Raw genomic sequence first — 14,105 nt, 5'->3', positions numbered from 1 at the left:
AACCCGGGGACCACTTTCAGTAACTTTTAAAAGGGCATTTTGTAGTTTTAAAAAATAAACATTTAAAAATACAATAAAAGAAAATTTCCGGGGACACATGCCCCATGCTCCAATGGGTTATGACATTTTTATTACAATATTTGATTAGAGCAAAGTCTTATCCCGATCCACCGTATCCATAAATTAAAATTTTATTAATTTCTATCCAAAACTCGGATGAATTCGGACTTGGTTTGAGTTAATTTGCATCCGGGTTTGAATCGAATTCGGATTTTATCCATTTTTATTTGGCCGGGTAATATAACCGACGTATTGGGCTTCCTTTGGTCGATCGCTGATTGGCTTCTTAAAGAATAAGAATCAGAGAGTAAAAAGCGTAAACCCTCAAATCTGACGCCCCTTGTTGTGTTCTCTTGTTAGATTGCTTCCATCAATCGAAATTACCCTTTCCATTCCTTTCTCTCTCTAAAATTCTAGTCCCTTTCTCTCTCTAAGAATCCATGGCCGACGCTTATTGGAGATACGCCGACGTCAGGCAACAGCAAGCTCTTCCTTCTCTTGTCGGAAAACGCCCTCGCTCTGACTTCGGTAATCTCTTTCTCTCTATACACACATGACATATACATAGATTAGACGCACGTGTTATAATTGATGGGGAAGCTAGGGTTTCGGATTACAGGTTTTATCTTTTGTTTGGTTATCAAGAATTGGCGATGGGTGTTTTTAGATATGTTAGGGTTTTTCAATGGCGATGTGTTTGGTTGCCGATAAAAAGTAGGGAAGAAAGAAAGAAATTAAATTTCGTTATATATGTTATTCCATGGCTTGAACTGTGAATGAAACAACAATTTGGCTCAGTTGGTATATATATATATATATATATATATATATTTAATCTCTTTTTGACTTCATCAAGATGGAGATTTGAATCTTCTCGTAATGTTAAATGTAGAGCCCAAATTCTTCTTATTTTGGGTTTTTTCACCATTGAATTAAGTGGCACCTGATTGCATGTTATTCTTCTTTTTCGTGTGTGTGTATACATTTATATATATATATATATAAATAACATTGAAGTGCTCTACATTCTGTGAGATTAATGGGTTATTTGTCCTTAAATTATTTAATTCTTACTCCTCCCTTGATTTACTGCTGCTATGCAGAACTTTTTGTTTAAATTTTTAAGTAGTTTCAAGTTAAAAGGAAAATAGACAATAACTGGTTGATAATTATGGTTATTGGTTTATTATGTCATATGATTTTTCCATTATCGTTGAGTTGTTAAGATGGTAATCACGTGAGGAGCTGTCATCCACTTCTGTGCAAACCCATTGTTGCCTGGACTGGTCTTTACTTCAGGCTTTAGTGTTGGAATCTTTGAATAGGTATTGGTGGTAGTAAAAGAAATGGAATCTGTCTGAATATTTCTTTGATGATCGATGTGTCTTACTGATCATGAAAACAAACGGTTTTCTTTAAATATTATTTAATTTATGATTTTATTGTTTATTCTTTGCCCAATGACGAAGATTTTAGTCACAGCATTATTTAGGCTGAGGGTTATCCGGGATCCACTCATCTATGTATAAATATATCATTTTTTTTTTTGGACGCATTTGGATTCCTTTTCGATGTTAATTTATACATACACATGTATATATATCGGTGTTTTTGTCTTTTAATTTCACTTAGCTTTTGTAATTTTAGCAACTGCTTATTATGTATTTTAGGGTTTTGGATAACCCTTCATTTGGTGCACCAGTTACAAAGTGTGACATGGTCCACCTTGAGGGTAGTGTTAGGGAAGGGCAAAAACAAGATCAGATTAACTACTCTACTACCAGCATGGTGAAGGTCTTTTCTTGAGTAGGACGAAAAATGAATAGCTTATTCATGTAGCTGACCCAAGTAGATGGGAAAAGGCTTTGTTAAGTTGAAAAATTCAAGAATATTTAAAACTGATTGAAAGATCATCACGTTTTTGTCATTTCATATTGTGTTAATTTTTTTTCTTGATACGTTGAATAGTTTATGTGAAGACAATTGGTTCAATGAAGGTCATGGGTGATCGAGGGAAAGAAAGCCGTCTAAATTTCCGTGATGGGGAATGCTATGGATCACTGAATGAAAAAAAATGATATGTTTTGAATATTGATATATTCTCTTCTTGTTCATTCGCTTGACATTTTATAAAGTTTACTTTCTTAGCATGTTAATGATTGTAAAACTGTTTGGAGATTTGATTTTATATTTATCTGGAGTTAATAAGTGTTAAGATGCTAGCACTTCAGTGGTTTGGACACATGATTAGCCTATCTATTCTATTTTAATGATTGTAAAACTGTTTGGAGATTTTCTTTTATATTTTTCTTGAGTTAACAAGTGTTAAGATGCCACTTCAGTGGTTTGGGCACGTGATTAGCCTATCTATTCTATGTAATGATTTCATTAAATAGTCTCTGAACTCATTTAGGATGCACTATAGAGACAGACTATGCCTTTTGAAAAGGTGAGTCTATGGTTTTTGAGAATCTATTCAAATAAAAGAGCACTAGCAGAGGATGTAGTGCCACAAGTAAGAAAAAATGTAAGCCACACTCAAGATCGTAATTTGTTCTCTACTACATATTTTTTCTACAATTTCCAAGATGATACAATTTAGCCCGACATATATTAGGAAATATCGTTGTTGCTTACAGACCTTGTGGATAGCTGCAGGCCAAATAAATGAACCAAATTGGTGATATATATATAAATGATCAGCACTATAGTACTTGTATTGGCACGTGAAACTTTCACCATTGACCATCCATTTGGAAGATCAGTTTGTATGGTTTGAGGATTCTAAGACTGCATATATATGAGGAATGCCACTTCAGATGGCTGAAGCATTCCATCTCAATTTGTCTGGAAATGACATCCTCTTCCTACGAAGCTTTTAGAGAAAGAAACTCATTATATGCGGTACCAGAACATCCATTTCCTAATGTAATCCTCTTTTTGCTGCACATTCCAACTAATATATCAATACCATAAACGGTACATGGAATTGAATTGGGAATCCCATAAATTTTTGCTATGAGAAATGTCGAAATGACAGGCCAGAACCTCCAAAGATGATCTCTGTGGTTTGTACCTTTTTAATGCTAGTCACTTATTATTTTGGCCTCTTCAATTGAAAAAACTCAGCATTGTTTTGACTTCAGTATCTAATTTCAGTAAATGTATGTGCCTGACGTAACTACAAAACCTTTTCTTGTTGTTAAATTTCGTTTGGGTAGATGTCTTGCGGCTGCGTGATAGCTTGTATGTCAATCATGTTCATCATAGAATGTCTCTTTTCTGATTCATGAAAATAACAATCTTTTATTGATGACCACATGTATTATTTAAATATTTTTTTAGGTTATTATTGATGAGATCCAAATGACACTCTCTTAATCTACAATGTATAATACAATGGTAAAAGTTTGTTATACCATTTCAAGTCCTTGTAGTTACAATTCAGTTCAACAAAGCCTTTTCGTAACTAGTTGGAGTCGGTATCGTGAATCTAGCTTCCTCGCTTTGCTCTATATAAGGCCATAATATCATTTTAGGTAGTTACATGATGCAAGTAAAGGCTGGAGGTTGGTTACATACCCAATCCACCACTCCACGCTTCCTGGATTGAGTCGATTGATGGAACCGACATGTTGTAATGATCCTTCTATTAAGTTGCATCCATTTTGCTTGTTCTCCTTATATTTATTAGTTACCACAAGATATTCAGTGTATTAAACTTTGATGATCCATAGTAAGGTGGAGTTCAACGTCAAGTTCAATATATTGGTTAATAGGCTGGATGTTTTTTTAAACCCAATCCATTTCCACGCCTTCAGAATTGACCGAACCATCATGGTAATGACCCTTTTAGTAGGTCGCATCTAGTTTGCTTGTTCTTCTGATAATCACCACAAAACATTCAGTGCATTGAAGCTTGATTATCCATATTAATGTGGAGTCTAATACATTGATTACAAATGCGTATCTTTATTACTGTTATTAGTTTGTTCTTGTGTGTGTATATTTTCTTAATTGGTTTTAACAAATCATATTTGTATAATTCATTTTTAAAGTTTCAGGTTGGTGTATAAATATGTTTCCATAAATAATGGAATTCACTTTTTACTAGTAATTTGGTAAATATCATGTGGCCGCTTATATTTCCTTGATTTGAATGTTTGAAGTATTTGGGAAAGACTCGGAGTAAGCAGGGGCGGAGCCAGAAATTTTCTAGTACTAATACGTTTTAGCAAGAATTACAAAATAATAAACACTTCTATTATTAAGTGTGAATTTTTAAAGGCAAGACCAAAAGGTTCATTGGACTTTGAAAAGTCATAAATAATTTATTTCACAAACCATTGTTAATTTCCATAGATAAGTAACTATAAATTAGAACTTTAGCAAATTTAATATTCTATGCAAAATTACCATTAATAACCATCAATAGCTATACATTATTACTATTAATAATTTTTTTTTAAAAAAACTGGGGGGACCATGGACCCCCTTGCCCCCCTGGCTCCGCCCCTGGGAGTAATAATGCACTTGTTACACAAGAATATGTAGGGGAGAGTTGGAGAAATGGAGGTTTGGGTTCTAGAGGGATCTGGTGATCCTTCCTTTTGTTGGAAAAATGAGAATCTGGATAAAATTGATGAAACAGAAGAGATCTGAGTTAAAGATACAGGTGACGATATCTGGATCCATTTAGATCTTAATTGCTTTATAAGAAGGCTTTGCTTGTAAGCTGTTGTGTAGTAGTGATCTAGGAGCTGGAAGATATGGAGCTATACGTTCCAGCTCTGGCATAGATTAGGGCCATTGCTTAAAGCTCGAGTGCTAAGCATAATAATCGTATTAAGTTTAAGGGAAGCCACTATCTGCATATAAATATTACCAGGTGTTATGTCTGCACCCTGTAAATTCCTCACTTCCTCACATTAATGGGTCTAGCAGTGGTTGGCGGCCTTACAGTGAATGTGAACTCTCAATTGCTTCATGAATTTTGAGTTTCTAACTTTCTGTTAGGTCAACCCCCTGATTTCCAAAGGCGGCCTTCATTATTAATCATTAATTTGGTCCTTGAGACCCTTCCAACCAACCACTAGTAATTAGGTCTTTGATTAGTGTGTTCACCTTTTTGCATCCTTTTGTTTTTAGAATTATCAATTCATTCTTGCCTTAATGGGGGTTGGATCTCAGAATCAAGATCTATTAATGTAACTGCCAGTTTCACATCCTTAGAAAATCATTCTTAGCCGTTAGATCATTTCCTTTTGATTTAATTTGTGATTGCAATTTTTTCCTGGAGCTGCTGCCTTTTAGTAGTCATATTTTTGATATGTGTTGGAAGTAGTGAATCAATCATTTTTCTGCGTTACTCTGTTAGGTTAATCCGTCTTTTAAGTTCCTAGTGATTTCTCTTTCCCCCCTTTCTCTGTCTCTCTCTCTCTCTCTATATATATATATATATATATATATATATGTATGTATGTAATTTTATGCATGTCTATCTACCTATCTATTTGTGTCTCTGTTTTATTTTTATTATTTGGGTGGTGGTGGTGAGAATGCAAGGGCTAAAATAATATTGTGAGCAGACTTTGATTATATATCACAGGGGGCCTTAAAATCACCTGCACCAAAATCAGCTGAATTTTGGTGTTTGTAAAGTGTTGTGATATTCTGTGAAGTGGCATTCTTTTTTATTTTGTGGGAGTGTTCCTGGAACCAGGTTGGTTATACACGTGTAGTTTAGCTTGTAATGCGTTTACCTTCTTTTACATAAGTGTAATGATATCGCAACTAAAAAGAGAAAGGCGGCATCAAACAATATCCATACATGTCTTTTTCCAAGGTATTATTCTTAATGGGTCAACTGTCATGGTTCAGCAACCTGATTAAGAATGACATGGTGGTTCCTGTCTACTAATCTGGATTATGTAACTCATGATTGTAGGAGCTTTTTTGTTATGAAGAAAAAGGGGAAAGGGGGTCTGAGAGGAAAGTTGCTACAATTAGGAAAAGCAGTTGTATTTTTTTTTATGGTGATATTCTTCCATTTAGCATTTTCATTTACCTCATATAGTTATCTTATGCTCTTCCGTTTCTAGAAGTTGCTTACGTGGGTTCATTGTTGCTTGCTTTGTATTCTTTTTGGCTGCTAATTTGCTGATTTTTGTGCTTAACCTTGTAGAAATTCCTGGTGGCCATGAGTTGCCAAGCTATTACGCTCGTGATGATGAAAGAGGTGCACACCGTGTTATTAGAGATTCTGACACAATCGGAGCATCATATGATCGTTATCTGCGCTCTGCGGTACTTAGTTCTTATTATGTGTTGCATTGTGGTGCCCACATAGCCCCCTTTCTTATTATGTTTCTAGTAGCGCTTTATTAATTTACAGTAGTTGAATGTTTAGTTCTAATGCATTAGTACAATGTACCAGCAAATTACTTCTTATGGTGGGGGGGAGTCTGTTAAACCTTTAAGTGGAGGACTAAGTGGTCACGCTATTGATGATCCACGCGACCCGCGCCTTATGGGTATTGGGGGGTTGGACCCAGGAGTGACTGCAAAAGGCCGGACCTTGGGATTTGGAGGTGGAAGGCCTGAGGTTTCTCTTCCTCCTGATGCTACCAGTACACTGTTTGTGGAGGGATTGCCAGCAAATTGTACACGGAGGGAGGTGTCTCGTATCCTTTTAATCTACTAATTTATCTCCTTGCATTGCTTTCATTTTTTCCCCCCATTTTTTTGCTTTTAGTTTGTTCCTTCACTTGGTTTGTAGATATCTTTCGCCCTTTTGTTGGGTACAAAGAAGTCAGACTTGTTACTAAGGATTCAAGACATGTATGATGTTTCTATCAAAATATACTGTCTAAATTCATTATTTGGAAAATGTTTGATATGCTCACTGAATTTTAATTTGTGCAGTCTGGGGGTGATCCGCTGGTACTTTGTTTTGTTGATTTTGCTAGTCCAGCCCATGCTGCCACTGCAATGGATGCCTTACAAGGTGTGCTTGACATCAAATTCAATTTTCGTTCAATTTGTAGGATGTTAGCTCTACTGAATAAAACTATAAATTACCAATGTGATTTGGCTATTGTCTCATTCTTTATTATGACATTACTGCAAAATGATACCATTTAAGAGTTGTAGAAGCAAAAAAAAAAAAAAAAAAGAAAAAAAGAAAAAACGAAAAACAGTAGGGGAATTGTTACTTCCGTTTTCAAGGCTGAGGGAGGGTTTTGATGCGGGTCATTGGGTTTTGCTCCTTTAGGATTTGTTGTGAAGAATTGTTTGCCAAAAGTATGGCTCTAGCTTGACACTGAACTTGGATAATATAAGCACATGCTACTCGATGCCTTGACCCTATTTTTTTTAAGCACCTTTAGCTTGACCTTAGCTCCGATTGACAGCGTCTTACTTCCAGTGGGATTCTTGGCGTCTTTTGGGCGATCTGAATGCGTGCTAATTATCTTAAGCTAAAAAGTGGTAGTGAGTATAAATACATGTACTTGGGCCTTTGTGAAGAAATGTTTGCTAAGAGTATGGCTCTAGCTTGAAACTGAACTTGGATAATGTAAGCACATTTAGCTCGATGACTTGTAATATAAGCACATTCAGCTTGACCTTAGCTCTGAATGATAGCGTCTTACTTCCAGCGGGATTCGAAGCGTATTTGCGTGATCTGAATGTGTGATAACCAACCATCTCAAGCTAAAAAGTAGTGTGAGCATGAATATATATATACTGGGCCTTTCAGAATAGTTATTATTCTGAAACTTGATTGCAAATATGAGGAGGAATATTTTGCTAAGTCTTTAACTTTTAAGATTTCCCAAACATATGTAAAGGTTATTCCTCCTGTAGTAAGAGCTGGATGCTGCATTCTGTTAAGGTTAATTTTTGTTCCTCATATTAGCTGCTGGAGTCACGTCTTCCCTTCACGTTCTTCATAATTCGTATTAGAGGATAGCGCGCACAATTGTACAATTGGCAATTCCACGTATATACTCGTAAGAATTTTTTTGTATAATGATATGTTATCATTCACTCAGTCAACAGGTTCTATTGATTTTCATCGCATGCCCTCGTGTATAGTCAGGAAATTAGCGGTGGACGCGCCATTGCCTCTTGGGTGTATTAGAAAGTGATGGCAAACATTATTTGCGTTTTTCTAAATAAATTACGTTTTTGCTGACGCACTTAATTCGCCGTTCATAACGTGAGTTCCGCAGCGTAAGTTAGTCAAACTCAATTTTGCAGGTTATAAATTCGATGAGCATGACCGTGATTCGGTCAATTTAAGGCTTCAATTTGCTCGCTATCCTGGTGCGAGGTCAGGTGGCGGGCATCGTGGCAAGCGTTGAATTATGCGGTTTTACAGGTGACTAATGCTATCCGCCATGCACTCAACCCTTTACTACAAATGATGGCCGTTAGTTCTATTTTAAGAAATTTCACGGAAAAATAAATTAAACTAAATTGTGGAACAACGCTTCTGTGTAGGACTCACTCGTGTCAGGGAGGTCTATGACAATGAGGGGTGATACAACAGCCTTGCAGTTTCAAGAATTACTTATCGTGCTGAATCGGCGCTTTTGTTAGGACCGGCTTGTTGCGGGTGGGTTTTCGATAATTGAGGGACGGTTGCCCGAGTTTAAACTTATAAAGGGCTTAGCTTTTTTCTAATTAATTTAGAATTATGTCTCAAACAATAACACCAGACTCGAGTCCTGTTAAATTTGTTTTTCTATTTGAGTCTATCAAAACATTGCTTCTGCTTTTGTTCATGTCTCGATATTATTTCATGTTTGGAGATATTTATTTAGTAAACTAGAGATAATGATTGCAGAGGTAGCGCAACTAACTAGTTTTCTTGTTTAGTTTGTCCTCATAGTTTTCTTAGGATTTTCTTTTGGATGTACAAAATCAACCATCTCTAGCCTCTTTTTCGTTTGAATTTTTTTCTATGCATATAGCAGGGATTATTTGGTTTATTTATCTTCAGTTTTGTTTTATTTATTTATTTTAAAGTCAGTTTTATGCTTTTTTTAGCATTTTCTTCATGCATATATATATATATATATATAAATTGTTATTATTGTTTTTCTTCTAAAAAAAGATAATTTTTAAGTTTTCTTTAACATGGGGTACAAGATGTCGGCAACATTTCAAATTCTAGGTTTAGCTTTTGCAAGCTTTGGGCATTTAAGTTGGATCTGGTCATCATTTTTCAACATGCCTTTTTGTAATCATCATTTATGTATTTTGGTTACACAACCGAGTTTCAGTTATACTTGTTTTAAAAATATTTTTAAGCATCATCCCTCACAAATGGTTATTTTGTTTTTAGTGTTTCATGTTATCGTATACTCAAGTTAGTATTTTTTGGGCTTTTTTTTTTATACTTCAGTAGAAACATTTTATACATGGAGGTTTTTTCTTCATTTGGTAGCCGCCTTATAAAATTGAGATACGGACTCCTTGTGTTAGGAGACTTCGACTTGTCTATTTTAATCCTTTAACTTAAACTATGCCACTCAAGGCGATTAAATTTCTTAAATAAGCCCGGACCAGGTTGTGCAAAGTGTGGGCGCTATATCTTCATGTAAAGTCTATGCATGCCTTTATTGTAGTCTTCATTGCATTGCCATAGTGGCGTTAAAAGGAGACTAATCATGTTACTATCCCGGGAGAAGTTCCCGAAGCCTATTTCTGCTTGTTATATAGCTTGATGCGCATAGAATTTTTTTTATTATCTTGGATGTCTGGGATCACATCTGTGCGCATAATCCCAGGGTCGTCACGGCTTTAACCATTTGAAGGGGGTTACAACTCTTGCCTGTTATGACTTGATATTTTTGATTGAGCTGGGCTTGGATGTCTAGTGTCACGTTGCTGCGTTTAAAATTCTAGGGTTGTCAAGCATCTTACTGTAATTATACAGGCTGAGGAAGGTATTCTTAAAATCTCCCTGTGGGTTCCTTGAGGTCAAGTCATGGACGATCCTTGCATGTTCATGTCCTTTAAAAGCTGTTGGTTGGTGGAAATGTTGGGAAAACGTTGATATATAAATATATTGACGAGTATGGATGACTTGAGTTCAATTGTTGTGCCAATATATATATATATATATATATATATATATATATATATATATCTATATTCCCCACTCCTTTGAGAGTTAAAAGCAAATACACAATCACAATCCTAGTAGGGCAGGTCTTGAACGCATGAACATTAATACCTATTAGTATTATTGCGTTGAGATTTATATATTACCAGATATGCGGTGTGGGGACGCATTTACATTGCTTCTACGGGGTTTGAAAGGGAGGAAATATCACTGGACTACAATCCATGGTGGTGTGGGTGGCTCTTGGCCTAAAAATATGGCTAATGACGTATTTAAGTAGAAAGAAGTGGATTTCGTGGGGGTGGGATGCCATACTGCAAGTGTTGCAATTGTTGAGCTTGACAAGCAAGCAGGGCTAATCATTTATCTTCTTTCAAAAATCTCAATTTAATTCAATTTTATCCACCAGAAAATCTCAATTTAATTCAATTTTTTTTAGATAGATAGATAGATAGATAGATTATGCGGTTTCTATTCTATTGTACGACGTTATTGTTTTTTACAGATGGTTTATGCTGATTTTGAAAGATTTCAATCTTTTAGAATTATTTTGTACATGTTTAACAAAAATACTAAATTGATTGTTAAATACTCTTTCTTCTATACCATTTTATTTTATTTGTGTGAAGATTGTTGAGTCTGTACCGTGTGATAAGAAAACAAATGCATTCATCTCAATTTAACATGAGAATGTTTTGAAAGATTTTAATTTTAAATGAATGTTTCATCAAATTTTGGTTATGATTTATTATAGTTTTTTTTTATGGTAGTTTCTTGTAATTATAGAAAAAGAAAAAGAAAAAAGAAGACAATCGTATGCTATAACTTTTTAATTAAATGAAATATAGAAGAGTGTTTTTTATTTATGTGGTATTCTTGGAGTATTGAGCCATACTTGATTAGAGCAGTTTTCTTACCTTTTCGGTTTGTTGGCTATATCATAAACAACTCATTATTCCAATTCTGGATAACCACCCCTTCCACACATAAAATTAATTGATTGCAACCCTCTAATAACATTCCTCATACCTATTTACAGCAATTTTAAGGACTGATAAAATGAATTCAGTAGAATTGGTATAATAAATTAAGAGTTTACACTAGCATGTGGAACATGCTCTTTAAAAAATTCTACACCATTTTACCATTTTATAATGTGTACGCTATGTACAAGTCTAACCATTTAAGTACTCCTATTGTTTGATAATTGGAATTTAAAGATCAAATTTAACTCTTATTGTTTGTTAATTAAACTTTAAAGATCAAATCTAAGTCCTAAAATTTTGAGCATAATTTTATGTTATAGAAATTTTTTAATACTTGTTTTAACCTCATTTAAATTTTCATCCCATAACTTATTATTTTAAGTGATCCAAATTGTGTTTTAAACACACTTAATTGGCTCACTATTCCGAACCATCGCTTAGTAATCTGGTCGGCGCTCCACAAGCTTCTCAATACCACCATAACATAAGAAAGTGGGGTTCTTTTAAAATGCTCCACAACTCTGCTTAATATATATATATATATATATATATTTTAAAACTAAATGACATAATTGCTGTTTATGCCTGATTTTCTTGATAAAGTGATTGTTACCAATGCTTTCTTTTTCCATGGCAATTAACTTTCACATCCACTTTTTATTATTTATTTATTTTATTTATTTTTTGTAAGCAAGCAATGACACATATCTACTTAACAAAAGAACATAACATGTACGCATACCCCTTTGCAAGTACAAAGTTCTCGTATTTAGGGAAGTAAAAACAATTTAACAGTCATTAAAAATAAATTTGTTGATGGAATTATTATGGTGAATACTAACTTTTTTCTCTTTTTTTTCTGCCACGTAGTCCATTTAATTTTCGTCTAATCAACTTGTCCTTGTCACGTGTCATTTTGCTATTGGCCCATGTTGGCATCCACATGGCATTCCAATATTTGTGTGCGAAAAATAAACACAAATTATAGCTTATATAACTTGGCAAACAAGTTTTAGCTGAGCTGTTGTAATAGGTAGGTGTTGTGTATCATGGAAGTCGAATACACCGTAGGGACATTGTTCGCGGCAAAAATCAAAATCTGGATTTTGATCTTCTCCAAATTTTATACGATGATTGTGATTAGCCAGTGAACTAACAAGAAAGAAGAACCAAGATTACAAGTCTCTCAAGTCAGCTGTACGCTCTCTTACGTTCTATCTCGGTTTTCAGTACAGTAACACCCGACCCACAAGACAAAACGGGTCAACGAACTATTTCTGGGTGCCACTCACCGGGTCACAATGCGATCCAGCTATCAACTTCAACGGTGAATTGTTGCACTTGCATCCCTGTCCTGCATGTATTTAATTCCACTAAATTAGGGTTCATTGTTGTTTACATGTATTTTATTCCACTAAATTACGGTTTATTAGACTCCACATTATTATTAAAGCAACTGCTAACTGCTAGTGTCTTATCTGGTTGAAAATTTCTAGGGCTTTGTGTATGAACTCTTGCTTGTTATGACAATCTAAATTCTTCTGATATCAAAGATAGGTACCGAAATATTAGAAACAGTTGTTTTCTAATCATTTTTATTTACATGTTTTTGGGATAGGGTCATTTATGTCACACTGCAATTTAAACTGAAAATTAGCCAAAAAAAGACACGTGACTTGTTTTATAAAGGACCTAAGTGAACAACGAAGTGAATTCATTAATTTCATGTATAGTCTATATAAGAGAACATGAATTTAAATTCAATCCTTTCAAAAAAGAACAAACAAAAAAGAACAAAAAAAAAAAAAAAAAACGAAGATACCTTTAAAATAAATTGCAAATAGTGAGACTTTTACCAAAAACCTCCAAGTAAAAAGTTCAAAAAATGGGGTTTTCAAAGCTCACCAAGGAGATGAGGCACTAATCAGTCTCTGGACAAAAATATTGTTAACCAAATTTCCTCCATTTCAAACTCAAAGTATCGATTCGGTGTCCCTAAACATAGCATAAGTTCAATCTAGTACAAGATTAATCTGCATCTAATCATTTGCTATTATTTTTGAAAATCTCAATTTAATTCGGGGTTGTACCAATTGGGCTATTCTTTATTTAGAAACTCGAACCTTAAACTTTGAAAAGTAAAGAAAAGTAAAGAGATACTGCTAAGCAATAATGTTTATTATATATTATATACGTAGTATATATTGGTCCTTTTTGTAAGATTACCAATTTGCCACCATTGGAAGAGTGAACTAGAATTACAGTTCTTCTAATCAAACACACGTGGTTGTTTTTATTTTTTATTTTTTATAGAGGGGTGAATGCTATGTCCGTGTTACGTAGATTATAAGAGGTGAATTTTTTAATAAATATTTTTTAACATTTAAAGAAAATGGAAAAAAATAAATAAATTGATTGATACGTATTCTCTCTAACCATTTAATTTTTTCAATATTGCAATGTAGCAGGGGGAATCCGCCATTTCGGTTATCACAATAGTGTATATGCTTTTTGACCAAAAGTTTCATAAACACAGTAAAAAGAATGACAGAAGACACATGCCATTTTGGGTGTGTTTCAATCCTTGGAACAAAGTTTTACATGTTTGCAATATTTTCATTGGAGATTATTCCAACATTTGAATTGATAGCTTATTTTATCTTTTGGATTTAATTTCAAATGAATACTAACCTTAATAATTTATAAAAAATTATGGTGCATCAAATTTCGATTCTAATTTATTATAGATTTTATTATTATTATTATTTTTTGATTTTTATCATAAATTTCTTGGTTGATATTTGAAACTTAATTTTTTCGAGTTAGAAAAAGATTAACAAAAAAATTGCTTAAGGTAGGAATCCCAAGCATAAGTTCTTAATTTGAACATAGAACACACTAAATAATTTCTACATCTAAAAAAT

The 14,105-nt window shown here is 34.1% G+C and overlaps 1 protein-coding gene across 3 annotated transcripts; it reads left to right on the top strand.

The window, feature by feature from the left end:
* Nucleotides 1–348: 348 nt before the first annotated feature.
* On the top strand, nt 349–12,656 carry LOC132271578 (RNA-binding protein 1-like). 3 transcript variants are annotated; one of them, XM_059773008.1, is made up of 7 exons: nt 354–588; nt 6,245–6,366; nt 6,497–6,743; nt 6,839–6,900; nt 6,985–7,066; nt 8,323–8,443; nt 8,566–8,849. In XM_059773008.1, the coding sequence occupies exons 1-6, from the start codon at nt 501–503 to the stop codon at nt 8,424–8,426; spliced, it is 705 nt and encodes a 234-aa protein (XP_059628991.1). In that variant the 5' UTR covers nt 354–500; the 3' UTR covers nt 8,427–8,443; nt 8,566–8,849. The 3 variants fall into 3 exon arrangements, with proteins under 3 accessions (XP_059628992.1, XP_059628993.1, XP_059628991.1); XM_059773009.1 differs by lacking the exons at nt 8,323–8,443; nt 8,566–8,849 and adding an exon at nt 12,215–12,393 and having other exon boundaries at nt 349–588; XM_059773010.1 differs by lacking the exons at nt 8,323–8,443; nt 8,566–8,849 and adding an exon at nt 12,412–12,656 and having other exon boundaries at nt 350–588.
* Nucleotides 12,657–14,105: the final 1,449 nt, after the last annotated feature.

The sequence above is a fragment of the Cornus florida genome, unplaced genomic scaffold (assembly GCF_030987335.1).
Source record: "Cornus florida cultivar Cherokee Brave unplaced genomic scaffold, ASM3098733v1 CherokeeBrave_3.0.0_Hap2_Chr08, whole genome shotgun sequence".
Classification (NCBI taxonomy): Eukaryota; Viridiplantae; Streptophyta; class Magnoliopsida; order Cornales; family Cornaceae; genus Cornus; species Cornus florida.
Note: the sequence above shows the minus strand (reverse complement) of the source record. Positions and strands in the feature narration are given on the sequence as shown.